This window comes from Calypte anna, chromosome 10, assembly GCF_003957555.1.
Source record: "Calypte anna isolate BGI_N300 chromosome 10, bCalAnn1_v1.p, whole genome shotgun sequence".
NCBI lineage: Eukaryota > Metazoa > Chordata > Aves > Apodiformes > Trochilidae > Calypte > Calypte anna.
In genome coordinates this window covers 3,378,249-3,403,347 of record NC_044256.1, presented here as the reverse complement: position 1 = coordinate 3,403,347, position 25,099 = coordinate 3,378,249, and the positions used below count along the sequence as shown (strand labels likewise).

The window sequence follows — 25,099 nt, the reverse complement described above, 5'->3', positions numbered from 1 at the left end:
TGAGCGGCCCCGCGGCCGGGCCCCAGCCCCCGCCGAGCTCCGAGCGCTGCTGTCCCGCCCGCCCCAGGTGCTGCTGCTGCTGCTGCTGCTTCCCCGGGAGAGGAGGAACCGCGGTCCCGGCCGGAGGCCCCGGAGTCCGGGAACCATCCGCCGTCGGAGCAATGCAGGAAGGTGAGCACGGGCAGCTGGGCTGGGCCAGCCGCTGGCCGGCAGCGCACCCAGTGCCGCCGCCCGCGCGTTGGGGTCCCCGGAGAGCACCCGGAAAGCCCCCCCCAGCACTCCCCAGGAGCTGGAGGCCGGACATCCCTGTTTTCCCAAACCTCCCTTCCTCCCGGGATGGGTGCCGGGGGCTCCCTCTTGCAGCCCGACGTGCCCGGCCGCCGGCTGGCAGCGTCGCTGTGTTCCCCACCCCGGGTTGTTCCCAGCTCCCTGTCCCTTTTCTCCACAGCCATTGTGATCACTGAGCAGCCCGTCTCCGTCGCCGTCCCGGTGGGATACTCCTTCACCCTGCGGTGCAGAGCCGAGGGCCGCGGGCCGCTGCAGTACCAGTGGTTTTGTCAGCACCAGGTAAGGGTGGGAGCAGAGGTAGCGATGGGTACAGCGCCGGGCTGGTCCCTGCCTGGGTGATGGAACTGGTCCTCTGTGGGCAGAGCTGCTGGGAACCAGGAGGTTAGAAGGAGATGGGGAGAGGATGTGTGTGCACACCCAGGGCTTCTGCAGGTGCTGGGAGGGAGTGTGCAATGGAAGAGCTCCTTCTCTTGCAGCCCTGCAGCAACCAGGAATTTCCATTTTTCCTGCTGTTGCAAGGGGCTTGCTGGTGCCTTCTACTACCAGTGCTGGGGGGACTTGCTGCCCACCACCTGTGTTTTCCCTTTAGTCTCTCAGCCAGCAGATTCCTGATGCCACCAAGCAGGACTTGCCCATCACTGCACAGCAGACCCAACTCTACACCTGCAGAATCAATGACCTTTACAGAAATGCTGTCTTCTCTGACTGGGTGAAGGTGGAGGTCCATCAGTGTGTTGCCAGAGGTACAGACATGTCTTCTAGCTTTTTTTGGTCTATTTTGTACTTTGTGCAGACATTGCATACACTCGTAGTGGTGATCGTCTGTGGTTCCTGAGCCTGGGTCCCCTCCCAGCTCAAAAATAACAATACAGGAGGATTGGTCCAGCCACTTGAGCCTGCAGCTCTAAGCTAGACCTCTCTGTCCATCCTCTGGATGGTTCAGCTCCCTGTCACGGTCCCAACAACCCTGGCTTTATGCATCTCCCCTTCCTGCCGCTCGCTTGCTGTGGGTTTCCCGGAGTTACACCAGGTGTTTGCCCATTTGTGTGGGGCAGAGGGACTGGAAGAGGCAACCTGGCTACTTCGAAGCCCAACAAAAAAATCACTCTGGGTGTGGCTGACCTCAGCCTGTTGACTTGTGCCCTTGACAGGAACTGGCAAGCTTCAGGTTTGGGAAGCCAGAAGCAGGGATTTGCCTTGCCATTTACTGTTGTGGGTGTTGCAGAGCAGAAGGGCACCGTGGTGACGTCCCGTGGGGTGTCATTTCTTAGTGCAGGTGGAAAACAGTCACTTTTCTGGCCAGACACAGTCTTCCTATTGAGTGAGGGGAAAAGAAGACTCCTGTTTTCTGTCCTGGTGGAGGGAGGACCACTTCTGTTTCCTGCTTCACAGGACTGCCCCCTCAGCTCTGGCAAGGAGAACCAGTCATTGTCCTCAACCCCACCAAGCAGTGGGTGGAGGTGGGGAAGCCACTACAGCTGCAGTGTGCTGCCATGGGGGTCCCAGCCCCCAGATACCAGTGGTACCGGAATGGGAACCTGCTGGAACACCAGAAGAAAAAAAAACTCTGGGTAACGTTGCCTTGGGGTAGTTCAGAAGCTTTGGCTGCTGAGGTGGGTGATGGGAGAAGCTTGTTGCTGGATGGTGGGTGTGGGAGAGCCTCAGAGGCCTTGGAGAGGCTGCTGAAAGTTGTGTCATTGTCATCCTGGATGTGACAGGTGGCGGTCCTGAAGCCTGACTCATTTTGGGCTTGCTTTGAACTGCGTGATCAGGTGCATGCCAGCAGAAAGCTGTCTCTCCTTGCCTGTCCTCATCTTTCTAGCCCTTGGGAAGCAGGCTTGTGCTCAGCTATCTTTCCCTGTTGCATTGCAGGGCTGTGAGAAAGCGCTCAGGTATCAGCCCTCTCGCTTTGATAGCTGACTGGAGGATGGTCGGTATAGAGGGAATCTGTTTTATGGGCTTCGTTCAAAGTGGTGGAGGCTTCTTTAGGAAGTAACTGATTCATAGATGCTTCAGGGGCTCTTAGCACGTCTCCTGTGCCGTTTTGGTAGCAGTGGCACAAGAACAGCTATTATATATTTGATCAGGGCACTGCAGCATGATGGAGCTGCCGGGAGTGCTGTCTGCCTGCAGGAGAGCTGGAAGGGAAAAGTGGTTAGTCCTGACAGGAGAAAGCCAAGGAGGCAGCAAAAGGTCTGGGTTCATTTTGAGGCAGTGGCTGAATGTAAATCAATGCTGTCTCCTCAATGCAAGGCAGACAGATTTCCTTCCAGGGCACCACATGAAGAGAAGAGATCCAGTCTCCTCTCAGTAGTGGTAGGTGATTTTGTAGGGGACAGTGGCCTCAGATTGCACTTTTCACAGAGCAGTTCAGCCTGGTGATTAGGAAGAGGGTGTTAATTTGATGGTGGGTGGTGCTGCACTAGAGCCAGAAAGGCAGTGAGGTTCATGGAGATTTTCAGTACTTGAGTAGACAAAGCCATGGCCAGTGGTGGCTTCAGTTGTTCTCTGAGCAGGAGCCTGGGCTGGAGAACCACAACCAGCTAGGACTGATCTGATTCTTGTCTGATGTCAAAGAGAGATGTTGAGGAGTTTCTCTCATAAGAGAGCAATGGGCGTGATCAGGATCTTAGAAAATGTTACTTGAGAAGAAAAACAGGCAACCTTCTGATGCTGCCCATACTGCCCTCCCTGTGTAGTTCCTGGTGCAGAGCACAGCCATGGCACAGGGTTTAGGGGATGCTGGAAAAAGAAGAGAAAGCATTTGGATAGAGGATTCTTTCACTTCAGAAGCTGGGGTCAGTAGCAGACCTTAGCATGTGGCCTTACTAAGCTTCTTAGGAAGGTAAAAGTTGTGGGAAACCTCTTAGCTTTGTGAGGCGAGGAATGAGGTCCAAGCAAGCAGCAAAAAAAAAGACTTTTTATTCTGACAACACATGTGCCTTTGGCAGATACATGCAGGGGCCCACAAACTTTCACCACAAATAATGTCGTTTAACTTTTGGTCTGTTTAGATCACCCATGCCAAGGTCAGTGACTCGGGCACCTACCTCTGCTGTGCCTCCAATAGCCACGGGGAGCACTGGACCAACGCCGTGGATGTTCACATAGGTGAGCAGGGCCAACCCACCTCTGCTTTGCTGCAAATCACCTTCTGACCTGAAAAGCAATGAGAGGGCAGACAGGAATTCAGTGCTCTCTACTGAAAGGGTGAACAAGGAGCCCAGTGCTGCCCTGTTACCCTGTGGCTCAACCTCTGCAGGGGAGCTGGGCTCCGGGGCATCAGATTAGAAATAGGATGAGTGGCTCTGACATTTGCACCTTCCCCGGGCTAGGACAGATCTGACATGCTTTTATTAACAAAAAGAAAGGCCCTCGGTTTTAAACACCACTTCTGCCAAAGGTGAGGCACTTTGGAGCAGACCAGCAGCACAGGGCTCTGCTGTTCCTGTGCCGTCTGGGCAGCCTGGTGGCAGCTGTCACGGGGACAGCCTGCAGAGCGTGGCTTCACACCCAGGATATACTGGGTGCCATGATCTCAGTGGAGCTGCATGAGCCCTGCATGGTGGAGGCATACGTCAACCCTGTGACAAACAGGAGTCCTTGATAACAGCGTTCAGAGGTAGCAAGGGAAGCGGTGTCTGGAAAAGAAAAACACCCAACACCTGGGTGATGGGCTGCACTGAGGCAAAGGGTGCTGCTGGGTCCTGCAGCCTGTCAGAGATTTGCCATGTTGGAGCAGGGGGAGCTCTTTCAGGTGCTCACTGTTTATTCTCACCTTGCTGAGGTGCTGGTTTACAACCACAGCTGCGCCTCATCACTCAGATTAACTCACAGCCTTGCTGAGGTGCAGTGCTGTGCTCAGATGCACAGAGCTGGAAAGGATGGTGGGTTTTTTGGGAAGGTTCAGGTCCCTCAGGCTGGCAGCCCAGGCCTGATGCTGCATGAGCTGATGGATCCTAGGGAAAAGATGGGTCGGGCACTCTTCACCTCCAGTGTGATGCCTGCTTTGGCCCGCTGCCTTCACCCTGCTGAGACAGGAATAGCACAGGATGGCTTTGCAGGCTCTTTACTCCATCTAGAGATTTTTCTGTGCCATAAGCTTCTCCTTCTCATCTTTTGGGTTGGCTTGAAAATTGCTCCAGAGAGCAAATTGGTCCCATATAGCCAGAGGACCCTGCCTGCATCCTCACAGCCGGCAAACCAGCAGCTGGGGGGTAGAAAGGGGCACAGGATCATGCTGGGTTCAAAGTGGAATGGCTGGGTTGTTCTGCCAGGCAGCAGGCAACTCTGTCACAAGCAGGAAAGGATGACTGGTCTTGCTCTGGTGGTTTTCCAGGCATCCCAGGAGAATTAGCAGCACTGATTCAGGTGCTAAAGGTCTTCCAGACCTTTGAGATTTAAGCAATTAAAAATAATGCCTTTGGGTTTTTTCTTTTAGAGCCTGTAGGGTTTTAGTGTTTTCTCCTTGTCTGCATTATTGTTCTTGGATTGGGTTTTTTTGGGGTTTTTTATTATTGTTAATTTAAATAGGAAAAGCTGGAGCTGTTAGGGTGAGGATGATTTTAAGAGGCTGGGAGTGCTCACTTAGAGTTCATGGGTCACATTTGCAGTGGCTTTTCTGAGCCAGAACTGCTAAAAGGAAGGGAAAGGCACATCAGGGTGGTGAAAATCAGGGTGGGAATATTATCACAATCAAAAGCAAACAACTGGTTTCCCCTGCACTCCCTGTTCAGAAGCTTGTGTTGATCTCGAGTAGTTGTGTTTCCTTTGCTTTTGCTGCAGTGAAGGAGCAGGAAAGTCACCTGGGGAAGTGCAGCAGCCCAGGCAGGGCTGGACTGAGCAGCACAGACCTGCTGCTGGGGACGAGCTCCTCCCTGCTGGCCCTTCTTCCCCTGGCCTGCCCCTTCCCAGCTGCCCAGGATTTCATAAATCCTCCCCAGATCACCACACCAGTGTCTAGTTAGCAAGAAGTCTATGAAGAACTTGCCTGAGAAGCATTGCTTGTGTGGCTGCTCCGTGGTGCTTGATCTAGCTTTGCTTTGCTGAAGGATGTAGGGGCAGGTTTCAGACCTGAGGTAGGAGCTGGCACTGGAGTGCTGGGCCCAGGCTTAACATTTTTCTCTTTCTTTTCCAGGTGCTAGTCATTCTGAAAAGTTTTTTGGTGAGTACTGGAGTGTTTTCTTCCTGAGCATTACTCCCTTAATTAATAGTCAGGCTGCAGGGTGGGCAGGAGGACAGGGCATAGGAGTGCTTTTCCTGCAGAGACTGCTTCAAGCCTTTATGCCCACGCTGTCATGGGCTCCATCCTTTTGGAATCAGAGCTCCAAGGCGCAGGATGAGTCTTATCCCCTGCCAAGCCCTGGGTAGTCTCAACAGGCAGAGGAAGATTATTCCTAGTGAGTAACCCAGTCTTGACCTCCATGCCCACCAAAGGGGTATAAAAGTGTTGTTCACATGATGCCTTATCCCTTCCTTGAAACATGTCCTCAGAGCAGGGCACAGCTCCTTGCTCCCATTGCTGCTGAGTGTTATAAATCTGGTTTTCCTACAGTGAAAAGTGAGGATAAAATGAAAGCAGAAGCCCAGGGTTTCTTCTTCATGCCAGTGAGGGAAAGGACCAGCCTCGGTGTTAAGAAAAGGTTCCCCACCTCCTCCTTCAGCTGAAGGAGGTGAGACCCTGCCTCCTGCTGAGCATTTACAGTTTCATTGCTTGGTATTTCCACCAGCTACAGGCAAGGTAGCACTTTTAGTGGGCAACAACTGCTACCAGCATCATCCCAACCTGATGGCTCCCATCACAGATGTGTTTGAGCTGAGTCGTCTCCTGGAGCATCTGGGCTTCCAGGTTGTCTCCCTTCTGGACCTGAACAAGGCTGAGATGGTGTCAGCAGTCAGTCAGTTCCTGCAGCTCCTGGAGAAGGGATTCTATGGTAAGGCAAAGCCAGTAAGGTAAGGTAGCGAATGGGTGGGTAGCAGTGGCTGATGCCAGGAAGGAGCAGGGATGTGGCAATTTTCCAGACACCTGTTGAATTAGAAAAAAAAACAACAGAAATGGAACTTGCCTTCAGGAGGGGCAGAGGAGCCCCGTGGAACAGTCTGCAGCAGTGCCAGGCCTGGCAGAAGCCCCCAGGGAAAAGCTGTTTGTTTGGGTTTGGCTAGATTGCAGGCATGTAAAGTAGGTATTTCTTCTCCAACATCATGGTCTCATGTTGAGGTCTGGGGGACCCAGTGGTTCTGATGGCAAATGGGACAAGTTCTTAATTTTTCCTTAGAGGAAAAATTGAGGTAATTGACTATCGGTTGCCCCCACCATTCTTCTTTGTGAGGAGAGGAGCTCCTTTTGAACCATGGCTGCTATAGGCAGCCACAATTTCCTCATTTCTCTTTCCTGGTGGTCTAATTTGAGCCTCTGACAGCCTTTTTGCAGAAGCACATTCCCAGGTGCAGATGGCTTTGAGGTTGGGCTTTGAGCTTTTCACACGCTGTCCTCAGTGGAAAGCGTTCCTCAAACACAAAACCAGCTGAGAGATCTTGTGGATCTTAAAGCAGGTGTTCAGATTTGGTGACGAAAGGAGCTTTTTCAGGGTTTCTGAGGCCCTCTCAGCCTTTCAAGGCTACCTTGAAAACATCAGGCAGATGTTGGTTTTGCATCCAGACCTTAGGGCGAGGCTTTATTTTCCCTGCTGGATGTCACACCAGGGCACTCAGACAGAGCAAGGCAACAGAGGCCAATTCCAGCCTGGCACTCAGTGTCAGGTTTGGAGGTTGTGCAATGGCCAGGGACATGGCCACGAGTGAAATGGTGCAAAGCCACCTTATTCCAGGAAGCACTGACTCACTTGGGGAGGGGCTGAGCTGACAGGGAAGGGCAGGACACAGTTGTCGCCGCTCCAGCCAAGCATCTCATCTGATGACAACATATTCCTATGACTTCACTCACAGCTTCCTTTTGTGGTTGCTCTCTGAAACCCCCTTGCAGCTCAGGCTTTGCCTTCTCTTCCAGGCCAGAGTCATTCCTGAGGAGGCTGCTGTGCTTTCCCACCCCCTCTCCATCACTCGTGGCATTTTGTCTGTGGCACTCCCCTTTGTTTTTGTAAGCATTGGAGAGAAAAAGAAAGATGTGGAAATGGCAAACCTCTCATGCTGTCATGCCTTATTTAAACTTCCAGTGTTTGTTTGTTGGGGTTTTTTTGTATTCATGGCCACTGATCTTCCTGGCAAAATTGATTTTGGCAGGGAAAACAGTAGCAGCTGAGTTACTGAACCTTGATAAGCCTCAAGTGTTTGTTAGACATTGCCTGGTAGGGGTGGGGATTCTCTTTGTGGTTTTCTAAGCTGAATGGTCTACTATTATTTGGAGGCAGTGAACCCCAGCAGAGGCTGATTCCAGCAGCTTGACTGAGCTGAGGACTCGTGCCATAATTAGTGGCATCCAGAGCAGTTGGTGGGACCTTGGGTCAGTCTGCCTACTGGTTGCCTCAGGGTTTCTCCATCTGAAGTGTGGTGCCTCCCAGAAAGTCCCAAGCCAAAAAAAAGAAATGTCAGCAGCGCAGCAAGAGCAGGAAGCTGCAAGTGAAATACTAGGAATGTGCTGTCACGCCGTGATGAGGCTGCATACTGACATTTCCTGGGTTATAAGCAGTGCCTGGAGCTTCCCCTTTTTAATTTGGTACTCGGAAGCTGGTCTCTGATCAGCAGTTTTGACACAGATGTGGGAAGAGTCTTGAAATGTTAGCTGAGAATTAAAAAAACAACAAACAAACCTTTCCTTCTCCAGGCAAATTGTTGGTTTTCCTCTTCAGGAGGAGAGGTTGAGTCCGGGAAGGGTTTGCAATGTAGCTCGGCTGTTGTGAAACTCTCTTGTCTTTTTTTGATTTGATCCCAAGCTTTTGTGGTTTCTATGGTGCAGGGAGCACTTGGTGCATTCAGGGTGCAAGGCCTCAGCAGTTAGAAGATTAAATGGTTGAAGGATTCGTGTTGGACTTTTCTGTAATTTAGGTTTTTTAATGAGCATGACTGGTGACATCACCTCCCAGGTGCAGGAAGGGAAAGCCATCCAAGCTCAGTGACTCGAGGGACTAAACCTGAAGTGCCTGCATCTGATTTTTCCAGAAGTCCTCCTGGTTTATTCTCTATTGTAGTCTTAGGGGAGTTTTTTGTGGCTTGGATTTGCAAGTTATGAAAGTTTAAAACTTCTGCAAATCAGAGCCCACTGTGTCTGGCTGGTGATCCTCAAGAAGAGGAAGCCAGACCTTGTGGGCATCTGTGGAAACAGCCATGTGAGCAACTTTCCATTGAGCCCTGAGAATAGAAAGCAGAGGTGACTTGGGGCCTTTTTCATGATGAGATCATGCTTTCCATCCTCCAGATGATGAGATCACGCTTGCAGCCCTTCAGCTCCTGCCCCGTTCACTGTATCCTTTGCAGCATCAGGGATCAAAGAGAGTGTCCTGCAAGCTGCAGGAGGAGGAACAGTGAACAGGAAATAGAGATGAGGTTACTCAGTGAAGTGTGGGCTTTGGGAATGAATCTGACTGAAGAATTTCATGCTTTTGCCTCTGAGCTGATTGTTCCCATTTCTGACCTCTCACTCTTCTCTGTCCCTCAGTTGTGGTAGTCCAACTGTTGACATCACCTTGTGGAGCTATTTTATTTCAGTTCCCCAAGCTGGCTTTCTCCAGCATGTCCCAAGCAGTTGTGTCTATGCTAGCAAGGGGTAGCAGGCACTGTGTCCCTGCCTTTCAGGAAGCTACAGCCCACAGTGGGATCCCCGTGCAGAACAAAAGTCCTTCACTGAACATGGGATGGAGAGAGACCAGCTTGGGCCATGCTGAGCTCTTCAGTGCTGGCTTTCCAAAGTGGGTGTCATCATGTTGCCTTCTCTTGTGAAGGCAAAACCTTTACAAAGCTTCACATGCTCAAGAGAAAAGCTCGAAACCAAAATTCTTGTTGGGTGTTGGACTGCACAGCAGCACCTGGAGGAACTGACTCTTCTCCCACCTTACAGGGCTGGTGTTTGGTCTGAGGTTGTGGAAGGATGTGGTTCACATCTTCATGACATCTGGAGAACTTTTCTCTCTCTCTCTCTCTCTATCTCTCTCTCTCTTTTATTTTTCACCAGCTTAGAGGTGTTTAAATAGAGATAGACCTTTGAAGGCTGGAGACTGTTTCCCATTGTCATTGCTACTTTCTGCTCCAAAACTAGGAAGCTGAGGAGCTCCTCATTTAAAAGGCTGTTAATGCATTTTTCATCGTGGTAAAATACTTTGCCTGTTGGTACATTGCTGCAGATTGCTGAGGATTAACCAAAATTTTATACAAAGGTGGCATCAGGCACGGTGGCACAGATGGTTATGGAAACATGGGAGCCCAGTGACTTTGGGGTCTCCTGACAAATGGTTCTGTAAACCACATGTGCAGGAGAGCCTGCAGGGGCTGCTTCCAACTCTGCTGAAGGGAGTGGACTGGGGAAAAAAACCCCTGATTTTTGTGAGGTCAGCCTAGCTCCAGTTTAATAGGTGCTGCTGGTTTAGATCAGCCCTGCATCCCAGAGGACAGAAGGTGGGACATAGCCACAGGGTGCTGGTTACAGACCTGCAGGCTTGCATCCTGACTCATTCTCTCCTCTCCCTGTTCCCAGCTGTATTCTACTATGCTGGTCATGGTTATGAACATTATGGGAGGAACTACATGGTCCCTGTTGATGCTCCACAACCCTACACCCCTGAAAACTGCATCAGTGTGCAGAGGATCCTCCAGAAGATGCAGCAGCAGCAGACGGCCCTGAACCTTGTCCTGCTGGACACCTGCAGGAAATGGTAGGGTGCTCTTTCCCCTTCCTTGCCCAGGATGGGCAGAATGTGGCATTCCGAGGGGTTGGGGGAAATGACCACCAGGCTCAGCCCCAGCTTCTTGCAGGGAGCTACTGCACAACCATGTAGGGTGTTCCTGTGGGTTGCTGTGTGCATGGCCCCTGTTCTGCTCTTGAGCCCAGGCCTCTGTCAAAGAGGCATATCATAAAATCAGCAAGACTGCCAGGTCTCGCAGGCTCTCCTGCGAAGTCATGTGTGAGCTGTAGAGAGCATCAGATCTGCTGGAGAGAAGGAGCTGGAGATCCCCACTCTTCACCCACTTGGTGAAGAAGCCTGTAGAGGGGTGGCTGTGCCCTGATGGCATAAACTTGATGGCTGAAGCTCAGCACAGGGCTTGTCTTTGGTGTGTGGTGCCCACACGCTCAGGCTCTGATTGTTCAGCTCTACCACAAAGAGCAGAGCTCCCCCTCTGCTCTGGTAGTATCCCCCCTGCAGTGCTGGGTCCAGCTCTGGGGTCCTCAACACAGGAAGGACCTGGAGGTGCTGGAGTGAGTCCAGAAGAGGCCACGGAGATGATCCAAGGACTGGGGCAGCTCTGCTGTGGAGCCAGGCTGAGAGAGTTGGGGTTGCTCAGCCTGGAGAAGAGAAGGCTGCAGGGAAACTTTAAAGCACCTGCCAGTATCTTAAAGGGGGACAGGAAAGCTGGGAAGGGACTTTTAAAAAGGGCCTGTAGTGACAGGATGAGGAGGAACAGCTTTAAACCAGGAGAGGGGAGATTGAGATGAGATATTAGGAAGAAATTCTCTGCTATGAGGGTGCTGAGCCCCTGGCCCAGGCTGCCCAGAGAATCTGTGGCTGCCCCATCCCTGGCAGTGTTGAAGGTTGGATGGGGCTTGGAGCACCCTGGGCTGGTGGGAGGCGTCCCTGCCCGTGGCAGGGGGTCAGGAATAGAAGAGCTTTAAGATCCCTTTCAACCCAAACTGTTCAATGATTGATGATGGGGTGATTTTAGGAATTGCTTCCCTGCACTGCTTAGTGCCCCCTGGCACCTTGCTGCCCTTCCCATGACAATACCAGGTTGGGGATGGTTTCCAAGCAGGGAAACCTGGGCTTCTGGTAGCCCACCTGAGAGAGGCTGGTGTGTCATGTGGAGGTTGTGCAGGGGTTGCTAAGGTGAAAGGCAACAATCTGTGAAATAGTTTTTAAGCTGAGGTTTCTTCCGTGGTGTCACCTGTAGTTTCTGTGCTCCATGGAGTCTTAGTGGTGCTTTGGGAAAAGGACTTGATGTGAGATCTGCTGTGACATTTAGGCACAGTTATGTGGCTGGTTTTTTCTCTCTCCCCCTTAAGATTTCACACTTCTTTCCTTCTCTTTCCCCCAGTAAGCACAGTAGATGTTATCCTGAGGCTTATAAGGAATTGCTGTAGAGGCTTTCTCCAGAGCTCATTTTTCTTGAGGAGTCACCACTTCAGCTCAGCAGCATTTGTATTTTATTGTTCCGTGGGTTTTTAGCCTTCCTTAAACCAGGGCTCCTGGGGCCTCCTTTCCCTAGAGCCTTTTGGTTGGGCTGATGCTGCAAGTCTGTTGATGGCTGGCTCAGCTGTGCATGAGGCAGGAAGAGCCTTGTCTGTGCTCAGAAGGATCTCACCCAGCGTAGCTCTTCACCCCATGTGTTGGCACCAGGAATGCCAAGGCACTGAGAAACACATCCTGCTTTGCCAAGTGGTGGCAGATGTTCAGCTTCAGCAGAGGAGGAGCACGGAGCCTTTGTGTAGCCCATACATTCATGTGCTGATCTGGGGTGGGTGCAATCGATTGCCTCTTCCAGGAATTCCCTGATTTCTGAGGGTTTCCAGTGTGTGCCCCTCAGGACAGGAAGACACCATCTCCTCTCTGGGGTGTAGGTGAGGAGTGGGTTGCATGAGGTGTGCTGCATAGACAAGACATTTTGGGGCCTGTGTTGGATCATGGTTTGGAAATGCTGGGGCAGGGCATCACAGCCATCGTGTCTGTGGTGATGCCTACTGGTTGCATTATGAAAGGTTTGCATCAACTCAGGTGGGTGCCCTCAGCAATGGGACAACAGGACCTTGGGTTGTTTTGAGATCTTCTGTCTCATTTCGTCTTAAACCTGGAATCCCAGATTTTTGCATTCATTCAGGAGCAGCTGAAAGGCCAGAGAGCCTCTCTGCTCAGTCTTGGGATTTAGAGGTGTATCTTTCCCACATTTGCTTTTCTTGTAAAACTTGCACACTCCATATGAACGCTACCACTGAACACCTTCAGGCTGTGGCACCAGCAGTAGTTAAGCTGCTGGCTGCTGGTGATACAGCCATGCCTTCTGCTATCCTTAGCATGCCAGCTTCAGGCCTGGGAAGCTGGGCTGGAATTGGAGAACATGGGATAATGCCACCTCTGTGCCTGGCTCTTACTCCTGTGTGACTGGGAACAGCTCCAAGACACTGGTGTAAACTGGAGGAAGCTGTTCCCCACCCTGTTCAGTCTGGCTGCAGTTAGATGGATGAGGCTTGGCCATGAAGCTCAAGCATGATATCTATTTCAGTGGAAATGAGAACTGTCACCTCATATCTACTTGATCTTGGAAATATTTGGGGCTTTGAGGCCTGAGAGCATGTCCTCAATCCCATCTCTAAGTGAGCTCTGGAGGTGCATCAGCCATAGCATGCTGTGGTGTCTTGAGGCAGAAGGGGTGTCCTTGGTCTGGAAGGGAGCTATGGGGCTCTCCAGCCCCCTGGGACAGGGGGGAGTGAGCTGAAGCCATGCAATGTGTGCACTGCCAAGTCCTTTGGGGACAGTTGTCCCTTGGGCCGTGATGAGCCCATAGGTGCTGTGCCTGGATGTGACCCAGCAGCCTCAGGAGCGAGGAGGCATGGTTGCACCCACAGCTTCAGGCTCTCCTGCAGGTCCAGGAGCAGCTCACCAGTGCAGATAGGTCAAAGCTGACCCTGTCTACTCATTTTTCCCATGGTTTTTGTAGGACTCCTCACTCTGGTCTCTGTTGCTGCCCAGGTAGCATGGGTGGTTCTGTTTGACATGGGGGCTGATCTTCCTGCCACCCACAGGAGATGGATTTGGTGGAGCACTCGGGCTCTGTCCCCTCCAAGCACATGCTGACAGGATCCTACCTTTGTCTCCTCTTCCAGGTACAACCCTGAGTGTGCCCTCTCCCAGGTACAGCCGCTGGCACCCTGGGGCAACACCGTTTATGGCTACGCCACGTAAGTGCCCTTGGTGTCCCCACGCTGTGACACAGGACTGAGTGCTGGCACACCTCTGGCTCCTCACATCTTGTCATGCGTGGTGACTTTGGAGGATTGAGAGGGCTTTGCTTGTGTTTCCTCTGGCTCTCACCCTCTATCTCGAGTGTTCCCTGTTCAGACACTTTATTTTCTTCCTCCTGTCATCACCAGTGGCAGCCTGGGCATCTGTTAACAGGTTGTGCCTGAAGGTGGCATCAGCTCCTGCAAGCTGTTCCTCCACACCTGAGCCCAATTCCTAAGGCACCTGTGGCCACAAGCATCTCACCTGAAGCCTTCTGAGATGAGGATGAATGTTGCTTACAGCTCCAGTGCCAGTTCTCCTGGCATTTCAACTGCAGTCACACACTTAGGCTGGCAAAAGAGGCTGTGGTCTGCTTCCCTGTCCCTCTTCACCACTTTTTTCTGTTTTAACTTGTTTCCCACCCTCTCTGGGTCCAGAACCAAGCACTTTGTGCCATTGCATGAGAGACTAATTCAGACTCAGCCAGCAGAGTCTGGATGGACTTGGCAAGCCCTGAGTCACCCCCAAGGCCTTGTTGTGTCTCAGAAAAGTGAGGACACGTCCTTGCTTTTGCAGGAGTGAAGATGCAGAAGCCTATGAGTTGCAGGATGGGGAGTTCAGCTCTGGCATCTTCATGAAATACCTGAAGAAACATATTCTGCAGGAGAAGAAGGTTACACACATGCTGGAGGATGTGTTAGAAGGTAAGGGGTGAGATAGAAACCCCTTGGTTCAGTTACATGGGTGAGAAGAGATAACAGAAGAAGCCAAGTGCCTCCACACCACTCCATTGCAGCCATCTCAAAAAAAACAAATTGCTGGCTGTGCCCTGAGCAAGCTTTTAGTAACCTGGCAGCAGTGGGGCAATGGAGCTGGGAAAGCAGGAGTCTTATGAGGAGCAGCTGAGAGAGATGGGGGAGCAAAAGAGGCTGAGGGGAGACCCTCTCACTCTGCAACTGCCTGAGAGGACATTGGAGCCAGGGCAGGGATCGGTCTCTTTTTTCTCTGTAACAAGTGGTAGGACAAGAGGAAATGGCCTCAAGTTGTGCCAGAGGAGGTTTAGATTGGATATTAGGAACAATTTCTTCATGGAAAGAGTTGTCGGTTGTTACTGGCCCAGGCTGCCCTGGGCAGTGTTGGAGTCCCCATCCCTGAAGGGATTTCAAAGCCCTGCAGATGTGGTGCTGAGGGACATGGGGTGGTGGTGGCCCTGGCAGTGCTGGGTTAACATTTGGACTCGATCTTAAAGGTCGTTTCCAACCAAAATGTGCTTCTTTGGTTCTGTGTTCACATGCAGCCTGAGAGGCAGGGTGATAAATAAGGAACCTGGAGTGGCCCTCCTACCTCCCAAATCTCTTTCTCAGACATTGGCCGGGATCCCTTGGTCACTGGGAAGCAGGTGATGGAGATCAAACACACTCTGAAGGAAGCCCGGTCCCTGACTGACCCCATCTGTGCCTCAGGAGCAGCTGCTGAGCGCTGGGGATGCAGCCAGGGTGAGCCATGCAGGGCACAGCAGGGCTCCCAGGAGGGAGGGAGAGGGGCTCTCTGTGTCCCCCCAGAGGACACGTGGTCTTGGTGGGACCCTCTGAGGAGCCATTAAGCACTGACCCTGCTGGACTTTTCCTTCCAGAGCCAGTGTGTGAAATGGTGACCTTCCCCTGTGGGGCACGGGTAGAGCTACACTTCCACAGACTCTTCTCCAACGTGATGCACATTGGGGCCAAGCTGCAGCCCCCCCCAGCCCACCTCACGGACACGTGTCTCCTGCTCTGCCAGCCCAACGTGAGTACTGCTCTGCCAGAGATGCTCATCCCTTCTTCTCCATTCCTGCAGGGCTCCTTTCACAGAATCATTTGGGTTGGAAAGGACCTCTGAGATCATCAAATCCAACCCGTGATCCACCCCTCCCGTGGTTCCCAGACCATGGCACTCAGTGCCACATCAGTCTCTTCTTAAAAAACCTCCAGGGACAGAGAATCCACCCCCTCCCTGGGCAGCCCATTCCAATGCTTGAGCACCCTCTCCAAAAAGAGTATTTCCTAATATCTAAGCTAAACCTTCCCTGGCAGAGCTTAAGCCCATGGGCTCTTGTCTGACTGGTGGCTACTTGGGAGAAGAGCCCAACCCCCCCCTGGCTCCAACCTCCTTTCAGGGAGTTGTAGAGAGTGATGAGGTCTCCCCTGAGCCTCCTCTTCTCCAGGCTGAACACCCCCAGCTGCCTCAGCCCTTCCTCACAGGAATTCTGCTGGATCCCTTCACAGCCTCCTTGCTCTTCTCTGGACCTGCTCCAGCACCTCAATCTCCTTCCTGAGCTGAGGGGCCCAGAACTGGACACAGGACTCAAGCTGTGGCCTCACCAGGGCTGAGTGCAGGGGCAGAATCCCTTTCCCCAGGGCAGAGGAGGGAGGGGAATTATGACAAGCCTGAAGGATCCCAAGGGCTGGGAAAGGCTCACTCCAGATGCAGAGGGATCCTTCGCTACCTCTGATGCCAATTCTCCTCCTTGCAAACCCCTCTGTGTGTGCCTGGTCCTCATGTCAGTGCCCCATGGGCTGCCTGCCTTGCTCCTCAGGCATCACAGCATGGGTTTGGTGCCAGTTTGGATGCCAGTATCCGGTACTCCTTTCAGACCAATTCCTGTCCTACCTGATGAAGTTTAATCCACTTGTGATGAAGAGCCTTTCTGTGTTCTGTGTTTGGAAGCAGATCTGGCTTTTCCAAGGGTGCCTTCTTAGCCTGCTGTGCTGCTGTATCTTAATGCAACAATAGATCCTCTTGTGCTTATTTCCCCTTGAGCCCCAGCACCTTCCCTGACCCTTTCCTCACACCTTTCCTAACAGACCGGGCACCCAGCCTGGGTCTTTGCTGGTGGTCTCAGTGCCACCCCATGGATTTAATTTGCAGCTCCTGTTTGGTAGCCATCTGCCTCAGTTCCTCTAGTCCTTGTGCTGAACCATAGAGTGGTTGTGGTGGATTTTTTGTCCTTTGCTGCTGCCCTTAAGTACATTGTGGTCACTGGTGCAGAGCAGTGCATCCCGTGGGAGGTTTGCAGCCTGATCCTGCCCAGGACCAAGCTGGAGCATCCTTTCCCCTCCTGGCCTCCCTGACCATGCATGAAAATCGTGTGTGTGTGTGCCTGTGTGAAGGTGTTTGTGGTGTGGAAAGGGGAACCCCTTGGTCCTGCCTCCAGAGCTTCTTCAAGAGGCACTGAGGAGACCAATTAGGGGAACCCAGGAGAGCCAGGGTGGTAGGATTCCCCATCCAGTCCTGGAATCCCCAACACCAGAAGGACACAGAGCTCCTGGAAGGTGTCCAGAGGAGCCACTCAAATGCTCAGAGGGCTGAGCACCTCCCTGGGAAGCCAGGCTGAGGGATTGGGGTTGTTCAGCCTGGAGAAGAGGAGGCTCCCAGGTGAGCTCAGAGCAACCTTCCAATATCTGAAGGGGCTACAAGAAAGCTGGGGGAGGGCTTTGGACACGGGTGTGTAGTGAGAGGACAAGGGAAATGGTTTAAAACTTGAGGAGGGGAGATTTAGGTTGAACATTAGGAAGAAATTCTTTAATCTGTGGGTGGTGAGACACTGGCACAGATTGCCCAGAGAAGTTGTGGCTGCCTCATCCCTGGACGTGTTGAAAGCCAGGTTGGATGGGGCTTGGAACAGCCTGGTCATGCAGAGGGGCTGGAACTGGATGAGCTTTAGTATCCCTTCCAACCCAAACCACTCTGTGATCCCTCTCCTGCTCCCCAGCAGTGCAATCTCACACTGACCTCCAGTGGTGTCTGCTGATGTGGCAGCATATCCTTCCATCAGATTGCAATTTGTCTGCCCTAGGTTAGACATCCACAGCCAGGGCCACTCAGTGTCACCTGTGGGACCAGAGGGAGGTGCAGGAGGGCACCTGGCTCCTTTCAGGATTTGGGCAAGCTGGCTGTGTCCTCCCAATGGGGGTGCTGAGGAGTCTGTCTGAACCACACAGGAACTGGGGAGAGGCAGGATCTGGAGGCTGACAAAACCAGGCTGGATAAGAGGTGCATGTTGTCAGCCCTGGGGAATCAACCCAGGGATACATTTGGTTGAGGAAATGGTGGCTGTCCCAGCATTTGCCACATTCTGCTGAGCAAAGTGACTTAAGCGGAGAGCCTGGGCTTGCTGTAGGACTTGCCAGAGAGAATTATGGTGGGGTTTTCTGGCATTGATACTAGAGCAGAAAGGAGAGAGGATGCTCTAGGAAATATGTAGAAGGAAATTATGTTGAGATCTGAGGCATTTGCATTATTTTTTGCTCTGTACTGTTTAATTGCTGACTTCAAAAAAACCCTTATCTTGGATCTCCTTGTTTTCAAGTCACTTGATCTGCAGTTATTTGGCCTCTCCAGTCACCCTTTCCCCAGTTTATTTAGAGTATCTGAAGCCCTGGGCCAGCCAAAACCTTGGCCTTGCCAATTCAGGGACATCATCTTCATTAAAAAATGCTTTCCACCCTGGGAAAACATTTATAAATAATTATGAATGGGCTAAAAATATTAATTTAGAAAATCCTTTTCTCCATTTCCTAAATCCTACAGAGTGAGAACTAGTGAAGGAGACTAATGGAAGGAAATTCTTGCCTGCATGCCCTGTAATTAGATTGTGGAAGTCCTTGGCAGGGGAGGAGACTGGGGATTTGAGCAGAGTGCAGATACTTGTGGATAACTAGATGCTGCCAGCTGAAGGGCTTTGAATCTCACATGTGAGGTCTTTAATTGATACCTCAAGATAAGGTCACTGCTTGCCCAGGTGAATGTCTGGAAGGTCACTAGGCTGGAGAGCTGTGATCCTCTGGGATATTGCCCTAGAGAGATGAGAGATCCAGAAGAGCTGATGGGTTTTCAAGGATCCACTCAAGCAGAGGCAGTAGGAGACCTGCATGGGTGTGCTGGGTGCTCCTAACTGAGTTCACATGTGACCAAGAGGTGGAATCAAGAGCAGGTGACATAAGAGGGCTCTAAAGATGTGGTTCAAGCACACAGGCATTGGGTTAGGAAAGCCAAAGGCCCTCTGGAAATCAATCTAGCAGAAACAAGAGAGGCTCTTCCTGCAAGTATGTCAGCAGCAAAGTGAAACCCCAGCTCCAAGAGGCTGATGAATCCTTGGAGGAGCCAGTCTAGGGGAGGTGGCTGGTCTGGGGATGCAGCAAGGGGAGGCACATGCAGAGACAGCAATGGGGCAGCTATGGAGAGGGCTGGAGGAGAGTGCCATGACATCCCCATCTCCCAGGTATGAGGGAGAGGAAGAGTGGGAGGGTGACCATGAGGAGGACTTCTGGCCATGAACAGTTTTTCTCCTAGTGATTAGGGTGTCATGGGTATTAGAAGTGTAGAAGGGTTCAAAAATAACTTTGACACCTTCGTAAGAGTCTGTAAATGCTCCTGAAAGCACAGACCCCACCTTTGGCTTGACAAGTCACTGATTTTCCCATGGCAGGAGGCTGGCAGGGCAGGGTCACCCTGGGTAGGGCTGGCAGCACCTGTGTCCTCTCCTTCCTTAAGTACATGGAGGATGGAGCTGGCTGGATGCATCCAGGCTGAGCTGCCTTGGGTCTTTTTGGTCTCCAGGTTTAGTTGAACCTGGCTGCTGAGCTCAGCATAGCAGTGAGGGCATGGAGGTGGGTGGCAGCAGGTACCTGCAGTGATGAGCCAGGGCAGGAGGGGGCAGGAGAAGGCAGTGTTCATTTTCAGGCTGCTGAGCAGGCTCCCTGGGCAGGAGAGCTGCCCCATCCTCCTGGGAGCTGTGCCTTCCCCTTGCTGGCTCACCCCTCTCTCTTTCTGCCAGCTCCACCCACTGCCCTGAGCTTCTCTAAGCTCTCTCCAGTTTATCTTTCCAGTAATGAGTTGCCAGGTGTGGAGATGGGATTTGGCTTTGTTTTTACAGTGATAAATGGTATTTCTTTAGGTTGCTTCCAGTGGACCTGCTGCATCAGCAGTGGTGTTCACTCCTTCTCTGCCAGCCTTGCACACAGGTGTGACTCTGATCCCTGCAAATCCCAGCCAGCATTTGGGATCCAACATTTTACCTTCTACCCCTCCTGGCCAGAAACAAATTGCTTTGGCTGCTTGTGGAAGGTCTATGAAGGCTAACAAGAGCTCCCCAAGGTTCTCCGGCCTCTGCCTCCCTGCAGTGTCCTGCATTCTTCTTCATCAGCATGCCCAGTACAACTTCTTGTGCTGAGAGTGAGGAAGTTTTGCAAGGGTTGAGCCCTCGTTGAGCACCACTGGCTTTATCTGTGGCTGCTGTGAGCCTGCCTGGGCTGTTTGGCTCCCATGGCCAAAGCCAGGCCAGCAGGATCACACCGTGGTAGCTTGTAGAGCCAGCTGGTGTCCTGTGGGCTGTTACCCATCCTAGAAGGCTCAAATCCAAAGCAAGATGCTTTTTCATAAGGCAACTGTTCCCTGGTCCATTCTTGTGCTATTTGTAGTTCCAAGATACAATCATTACTGAAGAGGATCTCATAAAGATGGGGTTTTGGGGATAAATTTGGGTAATTCAGCAAGAATTTGCATTCTGTGTAAGGGCTAACTCAGCACTTGGGGCACCTCCCAAGCTCTCCCCTTGGTCACCCTGCTGCTTCTTTGACGCACTGTGGGTGGCTGTCACACCAGCTGTTGCTGCTCTTTGCTCTCCTTAAAATCCCTTTTCCCAAATTTTCACAGTAGATGCCCTCAGGGGATGTTTAGCTGGGCCTTCCCATTGATCCACACAAGGCAGGTGTGTAAAATCTGTCTTTCTCTTGCTTGCACTCTGCAGTACTTCAGGTGTGCAGCATTTCCACATGCCAAAGTGCCAAGGCCAGCCCTGGGCACTGCTGTGTGCAGAGCAGCAGTGTGTTTGGTGAGCAGTTGGGCCTCCATGCCCATGCTGATGCTGTTTCCTCTTGTTTTCCTGACCCAGGAGATGGACAATGTGGCTGTCGTGAGAGAGAGACACCTAGACCAAGTGGAGACCCTGCTGGCCTCCTTATACAAGCAGGAGGGGCTGAACTGTGTCTTCCCACTCTGTGGACTACAGAGAATTCAGGTAGAGAGCTGATCTCCAGGCAGATCTCCACTGTTCTTCTGCCCCCTCACGTGTCTGGGAATCCCCATACCCACTGCCTGGAGCTGGTTGTGCCCCTCTGACCCCCTGTCTTGTGACTCCATGCAGACCATGCCTGGCACATGTCACTGTACCATCCAGATTAATGTCAGAGGAGCTTGTTGATCACTCAAGGCACAAAAGCCATCCCCTTTCTCTTGGCTTGCTCTGTTTTTCTGTGCTGCCCAGTCAGGGAGGCTGTTCCTTGCCTGTATCAGCCAAGGGGAGCTCAGACTAGCCCAAATATTTGAGATGAAGGATGTCTTGCTAAACTGTGTGTTTGTCTGAGTGGCTCATGGGCTGGCCAGGATCTCAAGCAGTGAGAAGCTTTATCCCCTTCCATCAGGGTGACACTACCAAGCCTGATCCAAGCTATGCTTCTTTGGCACACTTCAAGAGTCTCAAACTACTTAAAGGCCACGAGAGGCAGAATTGCTGGTCTCTTGGCTTGTCTTTTTTTTCCAGACGTTATCTCTCCCCAGATAGCAGTGTGCACCCTGGTTCTTGTGTGATGGGGTTTTTTTCCCTCTAAGACCCAGCCAGCAGATTTTGCCAGCTGCTTATCTGCTCTGCTCCACACAAGCTCAAAAGTTGCTCTTGAGCTGCTGCCTGGATCTGCCCACGGTGAGCTCTGTTTGTTGAGTGTGTGACGTTCCTTGGCATATGGCAGCTCTTTCAGTCCTTGATTGTTCCTGGAGCTCTTTTTGAACCCTTCCCAAGAGCTTAGCTGTGCTTTTAAGTGCAGATGTGAAACCTGGACCCTGCCTTGCCTGCCAAAAATCTTCTTCTTGCTCCATTATACGTCTCCCTGCTTTGTATGGCCAAGTGCCTCAGGCACAGCCCCATGCTAGAAGGTTCACATGCAGGGATTTTGCTGCCATGAAAATGGTTATTTTCTGATTTCTTCACCATCTGAAGAAATTCTGATTTTTTTAGATAAAAATCTAAAATAGTACTAGACTGCAAATGGATCCCTGTGCAGTGCTGCTGTTCAAAACTCTTGGCTTTACTGTGCAATATGTTTTCTAGTTAAGTGATTCCTTGCCCTCCCCTTGCATGCTTTCCTCTCATGTCTGCAGCAGTCCTGTGCCACGGCCAGGACAGATTTATGCCTTTCCTCGTGTAGGTGAAGCTTGCCTGGGTGCAGTCCCTCTCCCCTCTTTCTCTCCTGTGCCAGCATCCTGGGTGTGATGCTCTTGGTGACAGTGCCCTGAGAGGGCTAAGGAGGTCTCAGGTGGCCTCATTTCAGGAGAAGTTGTAAAATCTAGAATCCATGGCTCAGGCTCACAAACAGCATGAATGTGTGTGACAGCTCATTTTCTCTGGCAGGAGCATTGCTCCATCACACCACAGCATGGGGCTGTGGGCCTGCAGAACCACCAGCCAGCTCTGTCAGTGTTGTTGGGAGTGGCACCAGTGAAAAAGGTCTGCTTCAATTTCTTGGTTTCCAGTTTCACCTTGTGTCCTTTCCTCTTCCCTTCCAGAGGGATGTGGTCCTACAGCTGGATTTGCATTACACCCAGAGGAGCACAGAGCAGAGGAGCTGTGAGAGCCTGCAGACCACCCTCCAGAAATCTCTGCTCGGGCACTTTTTCACCCAGTGGAATTACTCCCGGCCAAACGACCAGAGAACTCCTGCCCCTGCCAGCAGCCTGTGCCTCCAGGCCTCCTCGGCACCTCACAGGGACCCAAAAGGGCAGGAACCTCTGGGGACAGGCTTTGGCCACAGCTTGCACAGCAGCAACCCCTCCAACACCAGCAGTGAGCCGGAGGAGAACGATGAGAGTGCCCTGAGCGAGCTCTGCTCAGCGCTTTGTGGGGCTGGCCCGGGGCAGGACCATCCCTGACCCCCCTGGGCACAGCCCTGGAGCTGCTGTGGTCAACAGGGCAGAGGGTATCCGAGTGCTGAATGCCTCAGGATCCATCAGCTGATTTCCAGCCTCGGCTGCCCGCCTGACCAATCTGCCTTTTTTGGAAAGACTTCTACAACCTGCAGCCTGCGGGGCCTGAAATAATAATAATTCCTCGTGGGAAATAACCCCTGTCCCAGGGGATTGGAGAGGAGGAGTCGCTGTGACTGGCAGGGCCACCCGACAGGTCACACCGTCTCCAGGCAAAACCCAACGTTGCTTGAAGTTGAGGGCATTGGCTGATGCTTTCTGGGAATCTGGGAATTGCAGCATTGAAGGTGTGAAGAAACCCATAAACACTAAAGGGTGTGTGCTACAGCAGCAGGGACCCTGCCACTGCTGACCCCCATCACACTCAGGGGACACAAGGCTTGAAGAGGGGACCCAGAGGGAACTGTGTGAATGTAGAAGCTCTCCACTGCCCTGGGGTCACAACGTGCAAGTCCCACCTGTGTCAAAGCAGGTGTTAAATTATGCATTTAAGTATTTCAAAAGAATGTATTTATACTTGGGGCAAGACAATTGCTCGCCAGGAAAAGGAAGGTCAGATGTTCTGTCAGGTGTGTGTTTACAATGAGGGATCAGCAGTACCCACCCTGTAGGTACAATTTCCTGTGCCCCTTCTAGCATGGCACACTGAGGATAAAAGGGTGTTTGTTAAGGTCTGCATAGCCCTGAGTTCCTGTCCAATGCAGAATTTCCTGCATGGTGGAAAAGGACCAAGATGGATGAGGAAGAAACCTCAAAAAAAAAAGTCACTCTTGGTGCAAATTTTATTTTTAAGTGCCTGTCTCTGTGCATGCTCTGTGAGCATCCTCATCCGCCTTTTGTGGGGAGCCAGCCCTCCAGAGAGAGCCACAGGGGAGCAGGGCCCAAAGGACAACCCCAGGGGGTGCACTCCCCTCCCTACCTGCTCCTCCGATATTTGTTGCATAAAAGTTTCAGCATAGCTCCAGGTGATTGTTCAGCATGGACCTGGGAGGATGATAAAATAGTTCAGCAGTGGCCAGTGATACCAATGAGGTATGGGAATTCTATCCTTGGGCACAGTTTGCTCCAGACTGGAGAAGGTGCTGATGAACCAGTCCAAGTCCAGGGTGCTGGAGAGTGCTGAAGGTCCCTCCTGGGTGTTGTACTCCCGTGAAAGAAAGAACATGGAGATAAAAAAATTGGTTGAGGACGGTGGGGTGGGGGGAGGTGCCCAGGTTCTGTCTTCCCTCTATAAGAGGGATGGAAGAGAGAATTTGTAAAGTTTCAGTTCTCCTTCAGCAGTGAAGACAGATACTTAGATTTCTGTCTGTGTTGTCTGTTGCAACGTGGAAGAAAATAAAATGCTCCTTCCAGATAAACTATCCGACAAGTGCTGGAAACCTGGCCAGAGAGAACAGAGGAGGCTTTTATTCTCCTCACAGTGAGGAGAGCCAAGGGAAAGAAGTGAGGCCCCATCTGGCTGAAGTCTAGAAAGTCTCCTAGGAAAAAATGTAAAGCTCAAAAAACAAAAAAAAAGCAGTATTTGCAGGATATAGTTTAAGTAAGATGGACTGACAGAGAAGCTACACCAGAAAATAAAAAACTAGTTGAAGGGAGACCCAAAGATCAACTTAACTCCATCAGAACTTGAAGACAAGTCAGTGGGAATGGCTGTGTGGGCTTTTGGGTGGAGCTGGGAGTCTCATTGCCTCCATCATGAGGGTTTTACACCCCCTCCTGTACTGCTGGGGCCAAATGTGTTTCTGGCTCACATAGCCATGGCAAGCATTACCTCATGTGAATGCTAATCTCCCTCCAAGTGAGGCTGTTTATTTTTTCTGAATAAAACACTATTGTTGTGTTTGAATGCATGAAGCTTTGTGTGGTTCTGACTTCACTGTCTTCATTTTTCCCTCTAATCAGCAGGGGGTGAATTAGGATTGATCTGCTGGGTTTTTATGGTTTCAACTCTTAACTTCTAGGCTCCTAGGTGTAAAGATTTTTTTTTTTTTTTATGTACCCTCATAAGGAAGTTTGGATTTAGGAGGCAGATCAAAGGATGCCAGAGAGGATGAAATATGTAGAGAAAATGTCAGGATTCATTGTGACTTATCCACCAGTATTGTAAAGTGTAGCCCTCAGGTAGTTGTTTCAGGCTGAGGAGGCTTCCTGTCCTGATGCCAGCCACAGGACTTGTCTCTATCACCAACTGTCCTGCTCCTGCCAAGAGACCCTTCAGCCAAGGCCAGGGCTACCACCACATCTCCATGCACCTCAGCTGACAGTGTGTTATAACTGAGAACACCAGTGCTTGCAAAGCTGAGTTACAAAGTTGGACTTTGATTGCATCCCAGGCCTCTGGCCACCACAGCCCTGCAACCCCCTGAGCTCATCCAGGAGGAGCTGAAGCTGTGCCTGTCTTCCTCCCCCTGACTCACAGGGGAAATCCAGACTCCCCCAGGGGGGTATAACTGTTTAGGGCCAGTAAATTTACCCCTGAAGCTGTGTTTGGAGCGTGGACAGCTCATCCAAAATGACTCTGCTTCTCTTGACCACATCCCTCCCACTCTCCAGACATAGTCTTTGTGGGGTCCACTGTGCCCAGCCTGAAGGGCAGGGAGGAAGGAGCACCCATCCCTGTGCTCAGCATCTTGTACTCTGCTCACAACTCTGCCCCAAGAGCCTCTGCCCACTCAACGCTTAATTTCTGCTCTCTCCAT

The 25,099-nt window shown here is 51.7% G+C and overlaps 1 protein-coding gene across 2 annotated transcripts; it reads left to right on the top strand.

Moving 5' to 3' along the window:
- The first annotated feature begins 17 nt into the window (after window positions 1–17).
- Window positions 18–23,915, top strand: LOC103529753 (mucosa-associated lymphoid tissue lymphoma translocation protein 1). Of its 2 annotated transcripts, XM_030457194.1 has the most exons (14): window positions 18–171; window positions 449–567; window positions 878–1,031; window positions 1,681–1,859; window positions 3,303–3,399; window positions 5,426–5,452; window positions 6,018–6,221; window positions 9,932–10,109; window positions 13,268–13,342; window positions 13,962–14,089; window positions 14,750–14,881; window positions 15,019–15,170; window positions 20,317–20,442; window positions 21,984–23,915. In XM_030457194.1, exons 1-14 carry the CDS (start codon window positions 162–164, stop codon window positions 22,344–22,346), a joined length of 1,944 nt encoding a protein of 647 aa, XP_030313054.1. In that variant the 5' UTR covers window positions 18–161; the 3' UTR covers window positions 22,347–23,915. The 2 variants fall into 2 exon arrangements, with proteins under 2 accessions (XP_030313054.1, XP_030313055.1); XM_030457195.1 differs by lacking the exon at window positions 20,317–20,442.
- Window positions 23,916–25,099: the final 1,184 nt, after the last annotated feature.